A 26,681-nucleotide genomic window follows, 5' to 3' on the forward strand; every position below is an offset into this window, starting at 1 on the left:
GTGCAGCACTCCCTCAGTACTGACCCTCTTACAGTGCAGCACTCCCTCAGTACTGACCGTCTGACAGAGCAGCACTCCCTCAGTACTGATACTCTGACAGTGCAGCACTCCCCTCATTACTGATCCTCTGACAGTGCAACACTCCCTCATTACTGATACTCTGACAGTGCAGCACACCTTCAGTACTGATCCTCTGACAGTGCAGCGTTCCTTGAGTATTGATGCTCTGACAATGCAGCATTCCCTCAGTACTGATCCTCCGACAGTGCAGCACTCCCTCAGTATTGATTCTCTGACAGTGCAGCACTCCCTCAGTACTTAACCTTCGACAGTGCAGCACTCCCTCAGTACTGACCCTCTGACAGTGCAGCACTCCCTCAGTACTGACCCTCTGACAGTGCAGCGCTCCCTCAGTACTGACCCTTCGACAGTGCAGCATCCCTCAGTACTGACCCTCTGACAGTGCCGTGCTCCATCAGTACCGACCTCTGACAGTGCAGCACTCCCTCAGTACTGACCCTCTGACAGTGCAGCACTCCCCTCATTACTGATCCTCTGACAGTGCAACACTCCCTCATTATTGATACTCTGAAAGTGCAGCACACCTTCAGTACTGATCCTCTGACAGTGCAGCGCTCCTTGAGTATTGATGCTCTGACAATGCAGTGTTCCCTCAGTACTGATCCTCCGACAGTGCAGCACTCCCTCAGTATTGATTCTCTGACAGTGCAGCACTCCCTCAGTACTTACCCTTCGACAGTGCAGCACTCCCTCAGTACTGACCCTCTGACAGTGCAGCACTCCCACAGTACTGACCCTCTGACAGTGCAGCGCTCCCTCAGTACTGACCCTTCGACAGTGCAGCACTCCCTCAGTACTGACCCTCTGACAGTGCCGTGCTCCCTCAGTACCGACCTCTGACAGTGCAGCACTCCCTCAGTACTGACCCTCTGACAGTGCAGCACTCCCCTCATTACTGATCCGCTGACAGTGCAGCACTCCCTCATTACTGACGCTCTGACAGTGCAGCACTCCCTCATTACTGATCCGCTGACAGTGCAGCACTCCCTCATTACTGACGCTCTGACAGTGCAGCACTCCCTCATTACTGATCCGCTGACAGTGCGGCACTCACTCAGTACTGACCCTCTGACAGTGCAGCATTCCCTTGATACTGACCCTCTGACAGTGCAGCAGTCCACTCATTACTGATCCTCTGACAGTGCAGCAGTCCCTCAGTACTTACCCTTCGACAGTGCAGCAGTCCCTCAGTACTGACGCCCTGACAGTGCAGCACTCCCCTCATTACTGATCCTCTGACAGTGCAACACTCCCTCATTACTGATACTCTGAAAGTGCAGCACACCTTCAGTACTGATTCTCTGACAGTGCAGCGCTCCTTGAGTATTGATGCTCTGACAATGCAGCGTTCCGTCAGTACTGATCCTCCGACAGTGCAGCACTCCCTCAGTATTGATTCTCTGACAGTGCAGCACTCCCACAGTACTGACCCTCTGACAGTGCAGCGCTCCCTCAGTACTGACCCATCGACAGTGCAGCACTCCCTCAGTACTGACCCTCTGACAGTGCCGTGCTCTCTCAGTACCGACCTCTGACAGTGCAGCACTCCCTCAGCACTGACCCTCTGACAGTGCAGCACTCCCCTTATTACTGATCCGCTGACAGTGCAGCACTCCATCATTACTGACGCTCTGACAGTGCAGCACTCCCTCATTACTGATCCGCTGACAGTGCAGCACTCCCTCAGTACTGACCCTGTGACAGTGCAGCACTCCCTATTACTGATCCTCTGACAGTGCAGCACTCCCTCAGTACTGACTCTCTGACAGTGCAGCACTCCCTCAGTACTGACCCTCTGACAGTGCAGCACTCCATATTACTGACCCTCTGACAGTGAAGCACTCCCTCATTTCTGATCCTCTGACAGTGCAGCAGTCCCTCAGTATTGACCCTCTGACAGTGCAGCACTCCCTCAGTACTGACCCTCTGACAGTGCAGCACTCCCTCAGTACTGACCGTCTGACAGAGCAGCACTCCCTCAGTACTGATACTCTGACAGTGCAGCACGCCCCTCATTACTGATCCTCTGACAGTGCAATACTCCCTCATTACTGATACTCTGACAGTGCAGCACACCTTCAGTACTGATCCTCTGACAGTGCAGCGCTCCTTGAGTATTGATGTTCTGAAAATGCAGCGTTCCCTCAGTACTGATCCTCCGACAGTGCAGCACTCCCTCAGTATTGATTCTCTGACAGTGCAGCACTCCCTCAGTACTTACCTTTCGACAGTGCAGCACTCCCTCAGTACTGACCCTCTGACAGTGCAGCACTCCCACAGTACTGACCCTCTGACAGTGCAGCGCTCCCTCAGTACTGACCCTTCGACAGTGCAGCACTCCCTCAGTAGTGACCTCTGACAGTGCCGTGCTCCCTCAGTACCGACCTCTGACAGTTCAGCACTCCCTCAGTACTGACCCTCTGACAGTGCAGCACTCCCCTCATTACTGATCCGCTGACAGTGCAGCACTCCCTCATTACTGACGCTCTGACAGTGCAGCACTCCCTCATTACTGATCCGCTGACAGTGCAGCACTCCCTCAGCACTGACCCTCTGACAGTGCAGCACTCCCTCATTACTGTCCGCTGACAGTGCGGCACTCCCTCAGTACTTACCCTCTGACGGCGCCGTGCTTCCTCAGTACTGACCCTGTGACAGTGCAGCACTCCCTATTACTGATCCTCTGACAGTGAAGCACTCGCTCATTACTGATCCTCTGACAGTGCAGCACTCCCTCAGCACTGACCCTCTGACAGTGCAGCACTCCCTCAGTACTGACGCTCTGAGAGTGCAGCACTCCCTATTACTGATCCTCTGACAGTGAAGCACTCGCTCATTACTGATCCTCTGACAGTACAGCAGTCCCTCAGTATTGACCCTCTGACAGTGCAGCACTCCCTCAGTACTGACCCTCTGACAGTGCAGCACTCCCTCAGTACTGACCGTCTGACAGAGCAGCACTCCCTCAGTACTGATACTCTGACAGTGCAGCACTCCCCTCATTACTGATCCTCTGACAGTGCAACACTCCCTCATTACTGATACTCTGACAGTGCAGCACACCTTCAGTACTGATCCTCTGACAGTGCAGCGTTCCTTGAGTATTGATGCTCTGACAATGCAGCATTCCCTCAGTACTGATCCTCCGACAGTGCAGCACTCCCTCAGTATTGATTCTCTGACAGTGCAGCACTCCCTCAGTACTTAACCTTCGACAGTGCAGCACTCCCTCAGTACTGACCCTCTGACAGTGCAGCACTCCCTCAGTACTGACCCTCTGACAGTGCAGCGCTCCCTCAGTACTGACCCTTCGACAGTGCAGCATCCCTCAGTACTGACCCTCTGACAGTGCCGTGCTCCATCAGTACCGACCTCTGACAGTGCAGCACTCCCTCAGTACTGACCCTCTGACAGTGCAGCACTCCCCTCATTACTGATCCTCTGACAGTGCAACACTCCCTCATTATTGATACTCTGAAAGTGCAGCACACCTTCAGTACTGATCCTCTGACAGTGCAGCGCTCCTTGAGTATTGATGCTCTGACAATGCAGTGTTCCCTCAGTACTGATCCTCCGACAGTGCAGCACTCCCTCAGTATTGATTCTCTGACAGTGCAGCACTCCCTCAGTACTTACCCTTCGACAGTGCAGCACTCCCTCAGTACTGACCCTCTGACAGTGCAGCACTCCCACAGTACTGACCCTCTGACAGTGCAGCGCTCCCTCAGTACTGACCCTTCGACAGTGCAGCACTCCCTCAGTACTGACCCTCTGACAGTGCCGTGCTCCCTCAGTACCGACCTCTGACAGTGCAGCACTCCCTCAGTACTGACCCTCTGACAGTGCAGCACTCCCCTCATTACTGATCCGCTGACAGTGCAGCACTCCCTCATTACTGACGCTCTGACAGTGCAGCACTCCCTCATTACTGATCCGCTGACAGTGCAGCACTCCCTCATTACTGACGCTCTGACAGTGCAGCACTCCCTCATTACTGATCCGCTGACAGTGCGGCACTCACTCAGTACTGACCCTCTGACAGTGCAGCATTCCCTTGATACTGACCCTCTGACAGTGCAGCAGTCCACTCATTACTGATCCTCTGACAGTGCAGCAGTCCCTCAGTACTTACCCTTCGACAGTGCAGCAGTCCCTCAGTACTGACGCCCTGACAGTGCAGCACTCCCCTCATTACTGATCCTCTGACAGTGCAACACTCCCTCATTACTGATACTCTGAAAGTGCAGCACACCTTCAGTACTGATCCTCTGACAGTGCAGCGCTCCTTGAGTATTGATGCTCTGACAATGCAGCGTTCCGTCAGTACTGATCCTCCGACAGTGCAGCACTCCCTCAGTATTGATTCTCTGACAGTGCAGCACTCCCACAGTACTGACCCTCTGACAGTGCAGCGCTCCCTCAGTACTGACCCATCGACAGTGCAGCACTCCCTCAGTACTGACCCTCTGACAGTGCCGTGCTCTCTCAGTACCGACCTCTGACAGTGCAGCACTCCCTCAGCACTGACCCTCTGACAGTGCAGCACTCCCCTTATTACTGATCCGCTGACAGTGCAGCACTCCATCATTACTGACGCTCTGACAGTGCAGCACTCCCTCAGTACTGACCCTCTGACAATGCAGCACTCCCTCAGTACTGACCCTCTGACAATGCAGCACTCCCTCAGTACTGACCCTCTGACAGTGCAGCGCTCCCTCAGTACTGACCCTCTGACAATGCAGCGTTCCCTCAGTGCCGACCTCCGACAGTGCAGCACTCCCTCAGTACAGACCCTCTGACAGTGCAGCACTCCATATTACTGACCCTCTGACAGTGCAGCACTCCCTCAGTACTGACCGTCTGACAGAGCAGCACTCCCTCAGTATTGACCCTCTGAAAGTGCAGCACTCCCTCAGTACTGACCCTCTGACAGTGCAGCACTCCCTCAGTACTGACCGTCTGACAGAGCAGCACTCCCTCAGTACTGATACTCTGACAGTGCAGCACTCCCCTCATTACTGATCCTCTGACAGTGCAACACTCCCTCATTACTGATACTCTGACAGTGCAGCACACCTTCAGTACTGATCCTCTGACAGTGCAGCGTTCCTTGAGTATTGATGCTCTGACAATGCAGCATTCCCTCAGTACTGATCCTCCGACAGTGCAGCACTCCCTCAGTATTGATTCTCTGACAGTGCAGCACTCCCTCAGTACTTAACCTTCGACAGTGCAGCACTCCCTCAGTACTGACCCTCTGACAGTGCAGCACTCCCTCAGTACTGACCCTTCGACAGTGCAGCATCCCTCAGTACTGACCCTCTGACAGTGCCGTGCTCCATCAGTACCGACCTCTGACAGTGCAGCACTCCCTCAGTACTGACCCTCTGACAGTGCAGCACTCCCCTCATTACTGATCCTCTGACAGTGCAACACTCCCTCATTATTGATACTCTGAAAGTGCAGCACACCTTCAGTACTGATCCTCTGACAGTGCAGCGCTCCTTGAGTATTGATGCTCTGACAATGCAGTGTTCCCTCAGTACTGATCCTCCGACAGTGCAGCACTCCCTCAGTATTGATTCTCTGACAGTGCAGCACTCCCTCAGTACTTACCCTTCGACAGTGCAGCACTCCCTCAGTACTGACCCTCTGACAGTGCAGCACTCCCACAGTACTGACCCTCTGACAGTGCAGCGCTCCCTCAGTACTGACCCTTCGACAGTGCAGCACTCCCTCAGTACTGACCCTCTGACAGTGCCGTGCTCCCTCAGTACCGACCTCTGACAGTGCAGCACTCCCTCAGTACTGACCCTCTGACAGTGCAGCACTCCCCTCATTACTGATCCGCTGACAGTGCAGCACTCCCTCATTACTGACGCTCTGACAGTGCAGCACTCCCTCATTACTGATCCGCTGACAGTGCAGCACTCCCTCATTACTGACGCTCTGACAGTGCAGCACTCCCTCATTACTGATCCGCTGACAGTGCGGCACTCACTCAGTACTGACCCTCTGACAGTGCAGCATTCCCTTGATACTGACCCTCTGACAGTGCAGCAGTCCACTCATTACTGATCCTCTGACAGTGCAGCAGTCCCTCAGTACTTACCCTTCGACAGTGCAGCAGTCCCTCAGTACTGACGCCCTGACAGTGCAGCACTCCCCTCATTACTGATCCTCTGACAGTGCAACACTCCCTCATTACTGATACTCTGAAAGTGCAGCACACCTTCAGTACTGATCCTCTGACAGTGCAGCGCTCCTTGAGTATTGATGCTCTGACAATGCAGCGTTCCGTCAGTACTGATCCTCCGACAGTGCAGCACTCCCTCAGTATTGATTCTCTGACAGTGCAGCACTCCCACAGTACTGACCCTCTGACAGTGCAGCGCTCCCTCAGTACTGACCCATCGACAGTGCAGCACTCCCTCAGTACTGACCCTCTGACAGTGCCGTGCTCTCTCAGTACCGACCTCTGACAGTGCAGCACTCCCTCAGCACTGACCCTCTGACAGTGCAGCACTCCCCTTATTACTGATCCGCTGACAGTGCAGCACTCCATCATTACTGACGCTCTGACAGTGCAGCACTCCCTCATTACTGATCCGCTGACAGTGCAGCACTCCCTCAGTACTGACCCTGTGACAGTGCAGCACTCCCTATTACTGATCCTCTGACAGTGCAGCACTCCCTAAGTACTGACTCTCTGACAGTGCAGCACTCCCTCAGTACTGACCCTCTGACAGTGCAGCACTCCATATTACTGACCCTCTGACAGTGAAGCACTCCCTCATTTCTGATCCTCTGACAGTGCAGCAGTCCCTCAGTATTGACCCTCTGACAGTGCAGCACTCCCTCAGTACTGACCCTCTGACAGTGCAGCACTCCCTCAGTACTGACCGTCTGACAGAGCAGCACTCCCTCAGTACTGATACTCTGACAGTGCAGCACGCCCCTCATTACTGATCCTCTGACAGTGCAATACTCCCTCATTACTGATACTCTGACAGTGCAGCACACCTTCAGTACTGATCCTCTGACAGTGCAGCGCTCCTTGAGTATTGATGTTCTGAAAATGCAGCGTTCCCTCAGTACTGATCCTCCGACAGTGCAGCACTCCCTCAGTATTGATTCTCTGACAGTGCAGCACTCCCTCAGTACTTACCTTTCGACAGTGCAGCACTCCCTCAGTACTGACCCTCTGACAGTGCAGCACTCCCACAGTACTGACCCTCTGACAGTGCAGCGCTCCCTCAGTACTGACCCTTCGACAGTGCAGCACTCCCTCAGTAGTGACCTCTGACAGTGCCGTGCTCCCTCAGTACCGACCTCTGACAGTTCAGCACTCCCTCAGTACTGACCCTCTGACAGTGCAGCACTCCCCTCATTACTGATCCGCTGACAGTGCAGCACTCCCTCATTACTGACGCTCTGACAGTGCAGCACTCCCTCATTACTGATCCGCTGGCAGTGCAGCACTCCCTCAGCACTGACCCTCTGACAGTGCAGCACTCCCTCATTACTGTCCGCTGACAGTGCGGCACTCCCTCAGTACTTACCCTCTGACGGCGCCGTGCTTCCTCAGTACTGACCCTGTGACAGTGCAGCACTCCCTATTACTGATCCTCTGACAGTGAAGCACTCGCTCATTACTGATCCTCTGACAGTGCAGCACTCCCTCAGCACTGACCCTCTGACAGTGCAGCACTCCCTCAGTACTGACGCTCTGAGAGTGCAGCACTCCCTATTACTGATCCTCTGACAGTGAAGCACTCGCTCATTACTGATCCTCTGACAGTGCAGCACTCCCTCAGCACTGATCCTCCGACAGTGCAGCACTCCCTCAGTATTGATTCTCTGACAGTGCAGCACTCCCTCAGTACTTACCCTTCGACAGTGCAGCACTCCCTCAGTACTGACCCTCTGACAGTGCCGTGCTCCCTCAGTACTGACCCTCTGACAGTGCAGCACTCCCTCGGTACTGACCCTCTGACAGTGCAGCACGCCCTTGATACTGACCCTCTGACAGTGCAGCAGTCCACTCATTACTGATCCTCTGACAGTGCAGCAGTCCCTCAGTACTTACCCTGCGACAGTGCAGCACTCTCTCGGTACTGACCCTCTGACAGTGATGTGCTCCCTCAGTACTGACCCTCTGATAGTGAAGCACTCCCTCAGATTGGATCCTCTGACAGTGCAGTGCTCCCTCATTACTGACCCTCTGACAGTGCAGTGCTCCCTCATTACTGACCCTCTGACAGTGCAGTACTCCCACATTACTGATGCCCTGACAGTGCAGGACTCCCTCATTACTGATCCTCTGACAGTACAGCAGTCCCTCAGTATTGACCCTCTGACAGTGCAGCACTCCCTCAGTACTGACCCTCTGACAGTGCAGCGCTCCATATTACTGACCCTCTGACAGTGAAGCACTCCCTCATTACTGATCCTCTGACAGTACAGCAGTCCCTCAGTATTGACCCTCTGACAGTGCAGCACTCCCTCAGTACTGACCCTCTGACAGTGCAGCACTCCCTCAGTACTGACCGTCTGACAGAGCAGCACTCCCTCAGTACTGATACTCTGACAGTGCAGCACTCCCTCAGTACTTACCCTTCGACAGTGCAGCACTCCCTCAGTACTGACCCTCTGACAGTGCAGCACTCCCACAGTACTGACCCTCTGACAGTGCAGCACTCCCTCAGTACTGACCCTCTGACAGTGCAGCACTCCCCTCATTACTGATCCGCTGACAGTGCAGCACTCCCTCATTACTGACGCTCTGACAGTGCAGCACTCCCTCATTACTGATCCGCTGACAGTGCAGCACTCCCTCATTACTGACGCTCTGACAGTGCAGCACTCCCTCATTACTGATCCGCTGACAGTGCGGCACTCACTCAGTACTGACCCTCTGACAGTGCAGCACTCCCTTGATACTGACCCTCTGACAGTGCAGCAGTCCACTCATTACTGATCCTCTGACAGTGCAGCAGTCCCTCAGTACTTACCGTTCGACAGTGCAGCAGTCCCTCAGTACTGACGCCCTGACAGTGCAGCACTCCCCTCATTACTGATCCTCTGACAGTGCAACACTCCCTCATTACTGATACTCTGAAAGTGCAGCACACCTTCAGTACTGATCCTCTGACAGTTCAGCGCTCCTTGAGTATTGATGCTCTGACAATGCAGCGTTCTGTCAGTACTGATCCTCCGACAGTGCAGCACTCCCTCAGTATTGATTCTCTGACAGTGCAGCACTCCCACAGTACTGACCCTCTGACAGTGCAGCGCTCCCTCAGTACTGACCCATCGACAGTGCAGCACTCCCCCAGTACTGACCCTCTGACAGTGCCGTGCTCTCTCAGTACCGACCTCTGACAGTGCAGCACTCCCTCAGCACTGACCCTCTGACAGTGCAGCACTCCTCTTATTACTGATCCGCTGACAGTGCAGCACTCCATCATGACTGACGCTCTGACAGTGCAGCACTCCCTCATTACTGATCCGCTGACAGTGCAGCACTCCCTCAGTACTGACCCTGTGACAGTGCAGCACTCCCTATTACTGATCCTCTGACAGTGCAGCACTCCCTCAGTACTGACTCTCTGACAGTGCAGCACTCCCTCAGTACTGACCCTCTGACAGTGCAGCACTCCCTATTACTGATCCTCTGACAGTGAAGCACTCGCTCATTACTGATCCTCTGTCAGTGCAGCACTCCCTCAGCACTGACCCTCTGACAGTGCAGCACTCCCTCAGTACTGACGCTCTGAGAGTGCAGCACTCCCTATTACTGATCCTCTGACAGTGAACCACTCGCTCATTACTGATCCTCTGACAGTGCAGCACTCCCTCAGCACTGATCCTCCGACAGTGCAGCACTCCCTCAGTATTGATTCTCTGACAGTGCAGCACTCCCTCAGTACTTACCCTTCGACAGTGCAGCACTCCCTCAGTACTGACCCACTGACAGTGCCGTGCTCCCTCAGCACTGATCCTCTGACAGTGCAGCACTCCCTCGGTACTGACCCTCTGACAGTGCAGCACACCCTTGATACTGACCCTCTGACAGTGCAGCAGTCCACTCATTACTGATCCTCTGACAGTGCAGCAGTCCCTCAGTACTTACCCTGCGACAGTGCAGCACTCTCTCGGTACTGACCCTCTGACAGTGCAGCACTCCCACAGTACTGACCCTCTGACAGTGATGTGCTCCCTCAGTACTGACCCTCTGATAGTGAAGCACTCCCTCAGATTGGATCCTCTGACAGTGCAGTGCTCCCTCATTACTGACCCTCTGACAGTGCAGCACTCCCACATTACTGATGCCCTGACAGTGCAGGACTCCCTCATTACTGATGCGCTGACAATGCAGCACTCCCTCAGTGCCGACCTCCGACAGTGCAGAACTCCCTCAGTACTGACCCTCTGACAGTGCAGCACTCCCTCGGTACTGACCCTCTGACAGTGCAGCACGCCCTTGATACTGACCCTCTGACAGTGCAGCACGCCCTTGATACTGACCCTCTGACAGTGCAGCAGTCCACTCATTACTGATCCTCTGACAGTGCAGCAGTCCCTCAGTACTTACCCTGCGACAGTGCAGCACTCTCTCGGTACTGACCCTCTGACAGTGATGTGCTCCCTCAGTACTGACCCTCTGATAGTGAAGCACTCCCTCAGATTGGATCCTCTGACAGTGCAGTGCTCCCTCATTACTGACCCTCTGACAGTGCAGTGCTCCCTCATTACTGACCCTCTGACAGTGCAGTACTCCCACATTACTGATGCCCTGACAGTGCAGGACTCCCTCATTACTGATCCTCTGACAGTACAGCAGTCCCTCAGTATTGACCCTCTGACAGTGCAGCACTCCCTCAGTACTGACCCTCTGACAGTGCAGCACTCCATATTACTGACCCTCTGACAGTGAAGCACTCCCTCATTACTGATCCTCTGACAGTACAGCAGTCCCTCAGTATTGACCCTCTGACAGTGCAGCACTCCCTCAGTACTGACCCTCTGACAGTGCAGCACTCCCTCAGTACTGACCGTCTGACAGAGCAGCACTCCCTCAGTACTGATACTCTGACAGTGCAGCACTCCCCTCATTACTGATCCTCTGACAGTGCAACACTCCCTCATTACTGATACTCTGACAGTGCAGCACACCTTCAGTACTGATCCTCTGACAGTGCAGCGCTCCTTGAGTATTGATGCTCTGACAATGCAGCATTCCCTCAGTACTGATCCTCCGACAGTGCAGCACTCCCTCAGTATTGATTCTCTGACAGTGCAGCACTCCCTCAGTAATTAATCTTCGACAGTGCAGCACTCCCTCAGTACTGACCCTCTGACAGTGCAGCACTCCCTCAGTACTGACCCTCTGACAGTGCAGCGCTCCCTCAGTACTGACCCTTCGACAGTGCAGCACCCCCTCAGTACTGACCCTCTGACAGTGCCGTGCTCCCTCAGTACCGACCTCTGACAGTTCAGCACTCCCTCAGTACTGACCCTCTGACAGTGCAGCACTCCCCTCATTACTGATCCTCTGACAGTGCAACACTCCCTCATTATTGATACTCTGAAAGTGCAGCACACCTTCAGTACTGATCCTCTGACAGTGCAGCGCTCCTTGAGTATTGATGCTCTGACAATGCAGTGTTCCCTCAGTACTGATCCTCCGACAGTGCAGCACTCCCTCAGTATTGATTCTCTGACAGTGCAGCACTCCCTCAGTACTTACCCTTCGACAGTGCAGCACTCCCTCAGTACTGACCCTCTGACAGTGCAGCACTCCCACAGTACTGACCCTCTGACAGTGCAGCGCTCCCTCAGTACTGACCCTTCGACAGTGCAGCACTCCCTCAGTACTGACCCTCTGACAGTGCCGTGCTCCCTCAGTACCGACCTCTGACAGTGCAGCACTCCCTCAGTACTGAACCTCTGACAGTGCAGCACTCCCCTCATTACTGATCCGCTGACAGTGCAGCACTCCCTCATTACTGACGCTCTGACAGTGCAGCACTCCCTCATTACTGATCCGCTGACAGTGCGGCACTCACTCAGTACTTACCCTCTGACGGCGCCGTGCTTCCTCAGTACTGACCCTGTGACAGTGCAGCACTCCCTATTACTGATCCTCTGACAGTGAAGCACTCGATCATTACTGATCCTCTGACAGTGCAGCACTTCCTCAGCACTGACCCTCTGACAGTGAAGCACTCCCTCAGTACTGACGCTCTGACAGTACAGCACTCCCTATTACTGATCCTCTGACAGTGAAGCACCTGCTCATTACTGATCCTCTGACAGTGCAGCACTCCCTCAGTACTGATCCTTCAACAGTGCAGCACTCCCTCAGTATTGATTCTCTGACAGTGCAGCACTCCCTCAGTACTTACCCTTCGACAGAGCAGCACTCCCTCAGTACTGACCCTCTGACAGTGCCGTGCTCCCTCAGCACTGATCCTCTGACAGTGCAGCACTCCCTCGGTACTGACCCTCTGACAGTGCAGCACTCCCTTGATACTGACCCTCTGACAGTGCAGCAGTCCACTCATTACTGATCCTCTGACAGTGCAGCAGTCCCTCAGTACTTACCCTTCGACAGTGCAGCAGTCCCTCAGTACTGACGCCCTGACAGTGCAGCACTCCCCTCATTACTGATCCTCTGACAGTGCAACACTCCCTCATTATTGATACTCTGAAAGTGCAGCACACCTTCAGTACTGATCCTCTGACAGTGCAGCGCTCCTTGAGTATTGATGCTCTGACAATGCAGTGTTCCCTCAGTACTGATCCTCCGACAGTGCAGCACTCCCTCAGTATTGATTCTCTGACAGTGCAGCACTCCCTCAGTACTTACCCTTCGACAGTGCAGCACTCCCTCAGTACTGACCCTCTGACAGTGCAGCACTCCCACAGTACTGACCCTCTGACAGTGCAGCGCTCCCTCAGTACTGACCCTTCGACAGTGCAGCACTCCCTCAGTACTGACCCTCTGACAGTGCCGTGCTCCCTCAGTACCGACCTCTGACAGTGCAGCACTCCCTCAGTACTGAACCTCTGACAGTGCAGCACTCCCCTCATTACTGATCCGCTGACAGTGCAGCACTCCCTCATTACTGACGCTCTGACAGTGCAGCACTCCCTCATTACTGATCCGCTGACAGTGCGGCACTCACTCAGTACTTACCCTCTGACGGCGCCGTGCTTCCTCAGTACTGACCCTGTGACAGTGCAGCACTCCCTATTACTGATCCTCTGACAGTGAAGCACTCGATCATTACTGATCCTCTGACAGTGCAGCACTTCCTCAGCACTGACCCTCTGACAGTGAAGCACTCCCTCAGTACTGACGCTCTGACAGTACAGCACTCCCTATTACTGATCCTCTGACAGTGAAGCACCTGCTCATTACTGATCCTCTGACAGTGCAGCACTCCCTCAGTACTGATCCTTCAACAGTGCAGCACTCCCTCAGTATTGATTCTCTGACAGTGCAGCACTCCCTCAGTACTTACCCTTCGACAGAGCAGCACTCCCTCAGTACTGACCCTCTGACAGTGCCGTGCTCCCTCAGCACTGATCCTCTGACAGTGCAGCACTCCCTCGGTACTGACCCTCTGACAGTGCAGCACTCCCTTGATACTGACCCTCTGACAGTGCAGCAGTCCACTCATTACTGATCCTCTGACAGTGCAGCAGTCCCTCAGTACTTACCCTTCGACAGTGCAGCAGTCCCTCAGTACTGACGCCCTGACAGTGCAGCACTCCCCTCATTACTGATCCTCTGACAGTGCAACACTCCCTCATTATTGATACTCTGAAAGTGCAGCACACCTTCAGTACTGATCCTCTGACAGTGCAGCGCTCCTTGAGTATTGATGCTCTGACAATGCAGTGTTCCCTCAGTACTGATCCTCCGACAGTGCAGCACTCCCTCAGTATTGATTCTCTGACAGTGCAGCACTCCCTCAGTACTTACCCTTCGACAGTGCAGCACTCCCTCAGTACTGACCCTCTGACAGTGCAGCACTCCCACAGTACTGACCCTCTGACAGTGCAGCGCTCCCTCAGTACTGACCCTTCGACAGTGCAGCACTCCCTCAGTACTGACCCTCTGACAGTGCCGTGCTCCCTCAGTACCGACCTCTGACAGTGCAGCACTCCCTCAGTACTGAACCTCTGACAGTGCAGCACTCCCCTCATTACTGATCCGCTGACAGTGCAGCACTCCCTCATTACTGACGCTCTGACAGTGCAGCACTCCCTCATTACTGATCCGCTGACAGTGCGGCACTCACTCAGTACTTACCCTCTGACGGCGCCGTGCTTCCTCAGTACTGACCCTGTGACAGTGCAGCACTCCCTATTACTGATCCTCTGACAGTGAAGCACTCGATCATTACTGATCCTCTGACAGTGCAGCACTTCCTCAGCACTGACCCTCTGACAGTGAAGCACTCCCTCAGTACTGACGCTCTGACAGTACAGCACTCCCTATTACTGATCCTCTGACAGTGAAGCACCTGCTCATTACTGATCCTCTGACAGTGCAGCACTCCCTCAGTACTGATCCTTCAACAGTGCAGCACTCCCTCAGTATTGATTCTCTGACAGTGCAGCACTCCCTCAGTACTTACCCTTCGACAGAGCAGCACTCCCTCAGTACTGACCCTCTGACAGTGCCGTGCTCCCTCAGCACTGATCCTCTGACAGTGCAGCACTCCCTCGGTACTGACCCTCTGACAGTGCAGCACTCCCTTGATACTGACCCTCTGACAGTGCAGCAGTCCACTCATTACTGATCCTCTGACAGTGCAGCAGTCCCTCAGTACTTACCCTTCGACAGTGCAGCAGTCCCTCAGTACTGACGCCCTGACAGTGCAGCACTCCCCTCATTACTGATCCTCTGACAGTGCAACACTCCCTCATTACTGATACTCTGAAAGTGCAGCACACCTTCAGTACTGATCCTCTGACAGTGCAGCGCTCCTTGAGTATTGATGCTCTGACAATGCAGCGTTCCGTCAGTACTGATCCTCCGACAGTGCAGCACTCCCTCAGTATTGATTCTCTGACAGTGCAGCACTCCCACAGTACTGACCCTCTGACAGTGCAGCGCTCCCTCAGTACTGACCCATCGACAGTGCAGCACTCCCTCAGTACTGATCCTCTGACAGTGCCTTGCTCTCTCAGTACCAACCTCTGACAGTGCAGCTCTCCCTCAGCACTGACCCTCTGACAGTGCAGCACTCCCCTTATTACTGATCCGCTGACAGTGCAGCACTCCATCATTACTGACGCTCTGACAGTGCAGCACTCCCTCATTACTGATCCGCTGACAGTGCAGCACTCCCTCAGTACTGACCCTGTGACAGTGCAGCACTCCCTATTACTGATCCTCTGACAGTGCAGCACTCCCTCAGTACTGACTCTCTGACAGTGCAGCACTCCCTCAGTACTGACCCTCTGACAGTGCAGCACTCCATATAACTGACCCTCTGACAGTGAAGCACTCCCTCATTTCTGATCCTCTGACAGTGCAGCAGTCCCTCAGTATTGACCCTCTGACAGTGCAGCACTCCCTCAGTACTGACCCTCTGACAGTGCAGCACTCCCTCAGTACTGACCGTCTGACAGGGCAGCACTCCCTCAGTACTGATACTCTGACAGTGCAGCACGCCCCTCATTACTGATCCTCTGACAGTGCAACACTCCCTCATTACTGATACTCTGACAGTGCAGCACACCTTCAGTACTGATCCTCTGACAGTGCAGCGCTCCTTGAGTATTGATGCTCTGAAAATGCAGTGTTCCCTCAGTACTGATCCTCCGACAGTGCAGCACTCCCTCAGTATTGATTCTCTGACAGTGCAGCACTCCCTCAGTACTTACCTTTCGACAGTGCAGCACTCCCTCAGTACTGACCCTCTGACAGTGCAGCACTCCCACAGTACTGACCCTCTGACAGTGCAGCGCTCCCTCAGTACTGACCCTTCGACAGTGCAGCACTCCCTCAGTAGTGACCCTCTGACAGTGCCGTGCTCCCTCAGTACCGACCTCTGACAGTGCAGCACTCCCTCAGTACTGACCCTCTGACAGTGCAGCACTCCCCTCATTACTGATCCGCTGACAGTGCAGCACTCCCTCCTTACTGACGCTCTGACAGTGCAGCACTCCCTCATTACTGATCCGCTGACAGTGCAGCACTCCCTCAGCACTGACCCTCTGACATTGCAGCACTCCCTCATTACTGACGCTCTGACAGTGCAGCACTCCCTCATTACTGATCCGCTGACAGTGCGGCACTCGCTCAGTACTTACCCTCTGACGGCGCCGTGCTTCCTCAGTACTGACCCTGTGACAGTGCAGCACTCCCTATTACTGATCCTCTGACAGTGAAGCACTCGCTCATTACTGATCCTCTGACAGTGCAGCACTCCCTCAGCACTGAACCTCTGACAGTGCAGCACTCCCTCAGTACTGACGCTCTGAGAGTGCAGCACTCCCTATTACTGATCCTCTGACAGTGAAGCACTCGCTCATTACTGATCCTCTGACAGTGCAGCACTCCCTCAGCACTGATCCTCCGACAGTGCAGCACTCCCTCAGTATTGATTCTCTGACAGTGCAGCACTCCCTCAGTACTTACCCTTCGACACTGCAGCACTCCCTCAGTACTGACCCTCTGACAGTGCCGTGCTCCCTCAGCACTGATCCTCTGACAGTGCAGCACTCCCTCGGTACTGACCCTCTGACAGTGCAGCACGCCCTTGATACTGACCCTCTGACAGTGCAGCACTCCCCTCATTACTGATCCTCTGACAGTGCAACACTCCCTCATTATTGATACTCTGAAAGTGCAGCACACCTTCAGTACTGATCCTCTGACAGTGCAGCGCTCCTTGAGTATTGATGCTCTGACAATGCAGTGTTCCCTCAGTACTGATCCTCCGACAGTGCAGAACTCCCTCAGTACTGACCCTCTGACAGTGCAGCACTCCCTCAGTACTGACCCTCTGACAGTGCAGCACTCCCTCAGTACTGACCCTCTGACAGTGCAGCACTCCCTCTGTACTGACCCTCTGACAGTGCAGCACTCCCTCAGTACTGACCCTCTGACAGTGCAGCACTCCCTCAGTACTGACCCTCTGACAGTGCAGCGCTCCCTCAGTACCGACCCTCTGACAATGTAGCACTCCCTCATTACTGACCCTCTGACAATGCAGCACTCCCTCAGTACTGACCCTCTGACAGTGCAGCGCTCCCTCAGTACTGACCCTCTGACAATGCAGCACTCCCTCAGTACTGACCCTCTGACAGTGCAATAGTCCCTCAGTACTGACCCTCTGACAGTGCAGCGCTCCCTCAGTACTGACCCTCTGACAATACAGCACTACCTCAATATTGACCCTCTGACAGTGCAGCATTCACTCATTACTGGCGCCCTCTGACATGCAGCACTCCCTCAGTATGGGTCCTCTGACGGCGCCGCGCTCCCTCAGTACTGACCCTCTGACAGTGCAGCACTCCCTCAGTACTTACCCTTCGACAGAGCAGCACTCCCTCAGTACTGACCCTCTGACAGTGCCGTGCTCCCTCAGCACTGATCCTCTGACAGTGCAGCACTCCCTCGGTACTGACCCTCTGACAGTGCAGCACTCCCTTGATACTGACCCTCTGACAGTGCAGCAGTCCACTCATTACTGATCCTCTGACAGTGCAGCAGTCCCTCAGTACTTACCCTTCGACAGTGCAGCAGTCCCTCAGTACTGACGCCCTGACAGTGCAGCACTCCCCTCATTACTGATCCTCTGACAGTGCAACACTCCCTCATTACTGATACTCTGAAAGTGCAGCACACCTTCAGTACTGATCCTCTGACAGTGCAGCGCTCCTTGAGTATTGATGCTCTGACAATGCAGCGTTCCGTCAGTACTGATCCTCCGACAGTGCAGCACTCCCTCAGTATTGATTCTCTGACAGTGCAGCACTCCCACAGTACTGACCCTCTGACAGTGCAGCGCTCCCTCAGTACTGACCCATCGACAGTGCAGCACTCCCTCAGTACTGACCCTCTGACAGTGCCGTGCTCTCTCAGTACCAACCTCTGACAGTGCAGCTCTCCCTCAGCACTGACCCTCTGACAGTGCAGCACTCCCCTTATTACTGATCCGCTGACAGTGCAGCACTCCATCATTACTGACGCTCTGACAGTGCAGCACTCCCTCATTACTGATCCGCTGACAGTGCAGCACTCCCTCAGTACTGACCCTGTGACAGTGCAGCACTCCCTATTACTGATCCTCTGACAGTGCAGCACTCCCTCAGTACTGACTCTCTGACAGTGCAGCACTCCCTCAGTACTGACCCTCTGACAGTGCAGCACTCCATATAACTGACCCTCTGACAGTGAAGCACTCCCTCATTTCTGATCCTCTGACAGTGCAGCAGTCCCTCAGTATTGACCCTCTGACAGTGCAGCACTCCCTCAGTACTGACCCTCTGACAGTGCAGCACTCCCTCAGTACTGACCGTCTGACAGGGCAGCACTCCCTCAGTACTGATACTCTGACAGTGCAGCACGCCCCTCATTACTGATCCTCTGACAGTGCAACACTCCCTCATTACTGATACTCTGACAGTGCAGCACACCTTCAGTACTGATCCTCTGACAGTGCAGCGCTCCTTGAGTATTGATGCTCTGAAAATGCAGTGTTCCCTCAGTACTGATCCTCCGACAGTGCAGCACTCCCTCAGTATTGATTCTCTGACAGTGCAGCACTCCCTCAGTACTGACGCTCTGAGAGTGCAGCACTCCCTATTACTGATCCTCTGACAGTGAAGCACTCGCTCATTACTGATCCTCTGACAGTGCAGCACTCCCTCAGCACTGATCCTCCGACAGTGCAGCACTCCCTCAGTATTGATTCTCTGACAGTGCAGCACTCCCTCAGTACTTACCCTTCGACAGTGCAGCACTCCCTCAGTACTGACCCTCTGACAGTGCCGTGCTCCCTCAGCACTGATCCTCTGACAGTGCAGCACTCCCTCGGTACTGACCCTCTGACAGTGCAGCACGCCCTTGATACTGACCCTCTGACAGTGCAGCACTCCCGTCATTACTGATCCTCTGACAGTGCAACACTCCCTCATTATTGATACTCTGAAAGTGCAGCACACCTTCAGTACTGATCCTCTGACAGTGCAGCGCTCCTTGAGTATTGATGCTCTGACAATGCAGTGTTCCCTCAGTACTGATCCTCCGACAGTGCAGAACTCCCTCAGTACTGACCCTCTGACAGTGCAGCACTCCCTCAGTACTGACCCTCTGACAGTGCAGCACTCCCTCAGTACTGACCCTCTGACAGTGCAGCACTCCCTCTGTACTGACCCTCTGACAGTGCAGCACTCCCTCAGTACTGACCCTCTGACAGTGCAGCACTCCCTCAGTACTGACCCTCTGACAGTGCAGCGCTCCCTCAGTACCGACCCTCTGACAATGTAGCACTCCCTCATTACTGACCCTCTGACAATGCAGCACTCCCTCAGTACTGACCCTCTGACAGTGCAGCGCTCCCTCAGTACTGACCCTCTGACAATGCAGCACTCCCTCAGTACTGACCCTCTGACAGTGCAATAGTCCCTCAGTACTGACCCTCTGACAGTGCAGCGCTCCCTCAGTACTGACCCTCTGACAATACAGCACTACCTCAATATTGACCCTCTGACAGTGCAGCATTCACTCATTACTGGCGCCCTCTGACATGCAGCACTCCCTCAGTATGGGTCCTCTGACGGCGCCGCGCTCCCTCAGTACTGACCCTCTGACAGTGCAGCGCTCCCTCAGTACTGACCCTCTGACAGTGCAGCGCTCCCTCAGTACTGACCCTCTGACAATGCAGCACTACCTCAATATTGACCCTCTGACAGTGCAGCATTCACTCATTACTGGCCCTCTGACGGTGCCGCGCTCCCTCAGTACTGACCCTCTGACAGTGCAGCGCTCCCTTAGTACTGACCCTCTGACAATGCAGCACAACCTCAATATTGACCCTCTGACAGTGCAGCGCTCCCTTAGTACTGACCCTCTGACAATGCAGCACAACCTCAATACTGACCCTCTGACAGTGCAGCATTCACTCATTACTGGCCCTCTGACGGTGCCGCGCTCCCTCAGTACTGACCCTCTGACAGTGCAGCGCTCCCTCAGTACTGACCCTCTGACAATGCAGCACTACTATCAATATTGACCCTCTGACAGTGCAGCATTCACTCATTACTGGCCCTCTGACGGTGCCGCGCTCCCTCAGTGCTGACTCTCTGACAATGCAGCACTGCCTCAATATTGACCCTCTGACAGTGCAGCATTCACTCATTACTGACCCTCTGACAGTGCAGCGCTCCCTCAGTACTGACCCTCTGACAATGCAGCACTACTATCAATATTGACCCTCTGACAGTGCAGCATTCACTCATTACTGGCCCTCTGACAGTGCAGCACTCCCTCAGTACTGACCCTCTGACAGTGCAGCATTCACTCATTACTGACCCTCTGACAGTGCAGCGCTCCCTCAGTACTGACCCTCTGACAATGCAGCACTACTATCAATATTGACCCTCTGACAGTGCAGCATTCACTCATTACTGGCCCTCTGACAGTGCCGCGCTCCCTCAGTACTGACCCTCTGACAGTGCAGCGCTCCCTCAATATTGACACTCTGACAGTGCAGCACTCCCTCAGTACTGACCCTCTGACAATGCAGCACACCCTCAATATTGACCCTCTGACAGTGCAGCATTCACTCATTACTGGCCCTCTGACAGTGCAGCACTCCCTCAGTATTGACGCTCTGACGGTGCAGCACTCCCTCAGTACTGACCCTCTGACAGTGCAGCACTCCCTCAGTATTGACCCTCTGACAGTGCAGCATTCACTCATTACTGACCCTCTGACAGTGCAGCGCTCCCTCTGTATTGACCCTCTGACAGTGCAGCATTCACTCATTACTGACCCTCTGACAGTGCAGCACTCCCTCAGTACTGACCCTCTGACAGTGCAGCACTCCCTCAGTACTGACCCTCTGACAGTGCAGCATTCACTCATTACTGACCCTCTGACAGTGCAGCGCTCCCTCAGTACTGACCCTCTGACAGTGCAGCACTCCCTCAGTATTGACCCTCTGACAGTGCAGCATTCACTCATTACTGACCCTCTGACAGTGCAGCGCTCCCTCTGTATTGACCCTCTGACAGTGCAGCATTCACTCATTACTGACCCTCTGACAGTGCAGCACTCCCTCAGTACTGACCCTCTGACAGTGCAGCACTCCCTCAGTATTGACCCTCTGACAGTGCAGCATTCACTCATTACTGACCCTCTGACAGTGCAGCGCTCCCTCAGTACTGACCCTCTGACAGTGCAGCACTCCCTCAGTACTGACCCTCTGACAGTGCAGCACTCCCTCAGTATTGACCCTCTGACAGTGCAGCATTCACTCATTACTGACCCTCTGACAGTGCAGCGCTCCCTCAGTACTGACCCTCTGACAGTGCAGCACTCCCTCAGTACTGACCCTCTGACAGTGCAGCACTCCCTCAGTATTGACCCTCTGACAGTGCAGCATTCACTCATTACTGACCCTCTGACAGTGCAGCACTCCCTCAGTACTGACCCTCTGACAGTGCAGCACTCCCTCAGTACTGACCCTCTGACAGTGCAGCACTCCCTCAGTATTGACCCTCTGACAGTGCAGCATTCACTCATTACTGACCCTCTGACAGTGCAGCGCTCCCTCAGTACTGACCCTCTGACGGTGAAGCGCTCCTTCCATGGCATTGACCCTCTCGGCTTGGTTTACGAGTGGTTCTGTGATGTAAGTACTGACCCTGAGGTGCGCTGAATAAAGAGGGCCTGTATTGAGATACCTGGTGAAACTCTGCTGACATTCCGATTTCTTTAAATTGAATTGTTTATATTTTGCAGAAAATGATGCTGCCAGGAGCGTGGTTGCTGATTGGTTTCCTGTGTCCTGTGATGTACCTAGAGGTGCTGACTGTACCAATGGAGTCGGGCGCAGAAACGCGATCGGCATTCTCAGCCGCCAGGACCAGCAGCATGGTGGGCGGACCCCAGATGGTGGTGAGCTTCGACAAAATATATGTGAATATTGGACACGACTTTGACCCACGCACGGGTCTCTTCACGTGCCGTGTGCCCGGAGCCTATTACTTCTCCTTCACGGTGGGCAAGTTCCCCAGGAAGAGCCTCTCTGTGATGTTAATGAAGAACCGGAAGGAGGTCCAAGTCATTGTGTATGATGAACATCATAGGCAGGAGCGTAAAGTCCAGAGTCAGAGTGCCATGTTGCAGCTAGACCGTGGAGACACTGTGTGGTTGCGTTTACACGGTGACCCAAAGTATGCACTGTACAGCAACATGGGGCCTTATACCACCTTCAATGGCTACCTGATCTATCCTGACAGCGAGCCCTCCGACTCTGAGAACAGTAATGGCTCCAGGCACACCGAAATCCCTCATCAACCGGAGCCTTGGCACAAGAGCGAGGCGGGGAACGGCATCGAGCCAGCCGTGAGGCACCTGCAGGAGGATGTGCCAAGAGCCCTGGTCATTGAACCAGCTCCACTGGGAGAGGAACAGCGCACTGCCAAAAGGCCCATCCTGAGCCAGCAGCAGGCTCCACGTTCGGCCTTCTCTGCCGCCAGGACAGCGAGCCTCCTAGGAGACGATGGTGATAGGTACAAGCATGACCCCATGCCCTTTGACGCGGAGTTCGTCAACATTGGCGGTGATTTTAATAGCTCCCTGGGGGTGTTCACATGTCGTGTGCCCGGGGCCTATTTCTTCTCCTTTAATATCGGTAAGCTGCCTTACAAAACCATGTCAGTCAAACTAATGAAGAATGAAGATGAGGTGCAGGCCATGATCTATGATGACAGCCATTCCAAACGGAGAGAGGTGCAAAGTCAGAGCCTGATGCTGTCTCTGCAGAAATCAGACCGGATTTGGCTCTACAGTTACCAGCACGATGGTTACGGAGTTTACAGCAACCATGGCAAATACATTACCTTCACTGGCTTCCTGGTCTACCCAGAGCTCCAATCAATCAGCTGGAAAACAGAGCCCAAGACTGACAAACTGTGATAACACAAGCCCGACTGCATGTTCGTGCAGTTACATAGTGAGAATTTCAATTGTTGTGATGTATAACACTTATCCTTGTGCTGTTTGGTGTGTAATTATGTCATTGTATAAATATCTAGTGTCAATTCAAACTGTTGGAAATACAGTTGCAAAAATGTCATTAATATTTTACTGAAACAAACTGCTTGTTTGTCTGTGATTTCATCTGTGCGGAGAGCTGTACCATGATTGGACAGTGAGCGAGGAGAGGTGACACTCAGGGCAGGGATTGGACGGTGAGCTAGAGGGGGTAATAATAATCTTTATTTTATAATAATCTTTATTATTGTCACAAGTCGGTTCACATTAACACTGCAATGAAGTTACTGTGAAAAGCCCCTGGTCGCCACACTCCGGCGCCTGTTCGGGTACACTGAGGGAGAATTCAGAATGTCCAAATTACCTAACAGTGCGTCTTTCGGGACTTGTGGGAGGAAACCGGAGCACCCGGAGGAAACCCACGCAAGCAATGGGGTGAACGTGCAGACTCCACACAGACAGTTACCCAAGCCAGAAATCAAACCTGGGACCCTGGCGCTGTGAAGCAACAGTGCTAACCACTGTAATACCGTACCGGCCACGGTAACACTCAGGGCAGGGATTGGACAGTAAACCAGAGGAAGTAACACTCAGCGCAGGGATTGGACGGTGAGCTAAAGGAGATTATGTTAACATCTACATGTCAGCGCCTGGGAGATCCCTGCTCGGAAGAGACCTACTTGGGGGAAACTCCTGATTTAAGGGATAGAATTCTTCAAGAACAACTGACTCCAAGAGAAGATCTGGAAAAGCAGCCTGAGCAAGGAACACCAGCGGTCTTGAGTTCAAGGTTCGATCACACCTCCCGGAAAAACCTGCCAAGTGAAGAAGTGGCTCTAGGATCGGGTTCATCAGTCATGCAAGAACCCATGGAACCCATGATCAGTAACATGGAGTTTCTGAGGTGGACTATCACACTCGTTAGCGAATGATCACTAAAGAAGACTGTGATTGGACAGTGAGCCCAGGGAGGTAACACTCAGGGTAATGATTAGACGGTGAGTTAGGGGAGGTAACACCCAGGATAGGGATTGGACAGTGAGTTAGGGGAGGTAACACTCAGAACTGGGATTGGATGGTGAGTTAAGGGAGATAACACCCAGGACTGGGATTGGACGGTGGGTTAGGGGAGGTAACACTCAGGACTGGGATTGGACGGTGGGTTAGGGGAGGTAACACTCAGGACTGGGATTGGACGGTGGGTTAGGGGAGGTAACACTCAGGACTGGGATTGGACGGTGGGTTAGGGGAGGTAACACTCAGGACTGGGATTGGATGGTGGGTTAGGGGAGGTAACACTCAGGACTGGGATTGGACAGTGGGTTAGGGGAGGTAACACTCAGGACTGGGATTGGACGGTGGGTTAGGGGAGGTAACACTCAGGACTGGGATTGGACGGTGGGTTAGGGGAGGTAACACTCAGGACTGGGATTGGACGGTGGGTTAGGGGAGGTAACACTCAGGACTGGGATTGGACGGTGAGTTAGGAGATGTAAACCCAGGACTGGGATTGGACGGTGAGTTAGGAGAGGTAAACCCAGGACTGGGATTGGACGGTGAGTTAGGAGAGGTAAACCCAGGACTGGGATTGGACGGTGAGTTAGGGGAGGTAACACCCACAATATCGATTGGATGGTGAATTAGGGGAGGTAACACCCAGGAGAGGGATTGTACGGTGAGTTAGGGTGTCATGATCTGCAGACATTCAGATAATGATATACAGACAGGCACAGACAGGCAGCTAATGAACACAGAGAACAGGACATGACCAATGAGCAGGCAGGACACTCAGGGGTGGTATCACACTATAAAAGGCACGAGGCACTCACACTCCACCTCTTTCCACTGATGAACATCTACAGAGTGAGTCAGGGTGTATTTACAGTATCACACCTCCAGCACGTGGCTAAGAGCTAGTCGGGTTCAGTCAGACAGAGTAACCACACTTAGGTTAGCAGAGAGTCCGAACTCATAGAGAACTGTGCTAACTGTGCTACTGGTTCAATAAATCAGATTGAACTAACTTCAAGGTCTGGAGTATCTTTTGGTTAAAGCTGCATCCAGTTGCAGCCAGTGTTATCCCAGAGTACATAACACAACATGCTCCCAGGACACTGCTTAATCTAGGTGGTTTACCTCAGTCCGTTCCGTGACGACCAGCGAATGTATCCCGGCACCAAGAAGAAGATTCAGGCTCCTCACCAGCTCAGGACCTCCGGCAATCTCAGTGCCAACTGACGGACATTCAAGCAAAATTTTCTGCTGTACATCGAAGCTTCAGACCTTGTGGGTGCATCTGATGCAAGGAAGATCGCACTTCTCCTCCCAACAGTGGGTGATCAAGCCATCGAACTCTTCATCTCTTTTCACTTCACCGAAGGCCAGGACAAGACAAAGTTTCAGACCATCCTGGACAAGTTTGACAGTCAAAAAACAACAAAGAACAAAGAAAAGTACAGCACAGGAACAGGCCCTTCGGTCCTTCAAGCCCGTGCCGACCATGCTGCCGTCTAAACTAAAATCTTCTACACTTCTTGAGTCCGTATCCCTCTATTCCCATCCTATTCATGTATTTGTCAAGATGCCCCTTAAATGTCACTATCGTCCCTGCTTCCACCACCTCCTCCGGCAGCGAGTTCCAGGCACCCATTACCCTCTGTGTAAAAAAGTTGCCTCGTACATCTCCTCTAAACCTTGCCCTTCGCACCTTAAACCTATGTCCCCTAGTAATAGACCCCTATACCCTGGGGAAAAGCCTCTGACTATCCACTCTGTCTATGCCCCTCATAATGTTCTAGACCTCTATCAGGCCGCCCCTCAACCTCCATCGTTCCAGTGAGAACAAACCGAGTTTATTCAACTGCTCCTCATAGCTAATGCCTTCCATATAAGGGGAAGATGGTGGTATAGCAGTATTGTCTCTGGGCTAGTAACCAAGCAACTAGGGTTCAAGTCCTAGCACGGGAGTTGGTGAAATTTGTATTCAATAAAAATTCAATTTTGTACTCGTTGGAATTTAGCAGTATGAGTGGGGATCTTATAGAAACGTGTCAAATTATGAAGAGAATAGATAGGATAGATGCAGGCAGGTTGTTTCCACTGGCGGGTGAAAGCAGAACTCGGGGGCATAGCCTCAAAATAAGGGGAAGTAGATTTAGGACTGAGTTTAGGAGGAACTTCTTCACCCAAAGGGTTGTAAATCTATAGAATTCCTTGCCGAGTGAAGCAGTAGAGGCTCCTTCATTAAATGTTTTTAAGATAAAGATAGATCGTTTTTTGAAGAATAAAGGGATTAAGGGTTATGGTGTTCGGGCCGGAAAGTGGAGCTGAGTCCACAAAAGAT

General features: G+C 53.4%; 1 protein-coding gene across 3 annotated transcripts in view; it reads left to right on the plus strand.

Moving 5' to 3' along the window:
- LOC140430955 (complement C1q tumor necrosis factor-related protein 4-like) overlaps window positions 1–25,361 on the plus strand; it is a 140,292-nt gene extending 114,931 nt beyond the window's left edge. For all 3 annotated transcript variants that reach the window (XM_072518794.1, XM_072518795.1, XM_072518793.1), the window contains exon 2: window positions 22,082–25,361. In XM_072518794.1, coding sequence (XP_072374895.1) covers window positions 22,085–23,260 — 1,176 coding nt within the window. In that variant the 5' untranslated portion in view covers window positions 22,082–22,084 and the 3' untranslated portion in view covers window positions 23,261–25,361. The remainder of the gene's footprint in view (window positions 1–22,081) is intronic.
- Window positions 25,362–26,681: the final 1,320 nt, after the last annotated feature.

This window comes from Scyliorhinus torazame, chromosome 10 (genome assembly GCF_047496885.1).
Source record: "Scyliorhinus torazame isolate Kashiwa2021f chromosome 10, sScyTor2.1, whole genome shotgun sequence".
NCBI classification, from domain to species: Eukaryota; Metazoa; Chordata; class Chondrichthyes; order Carcharhiniformes; family Scyliorhinidae; genus Scyliorhinus; species Scyliorhinus torazame.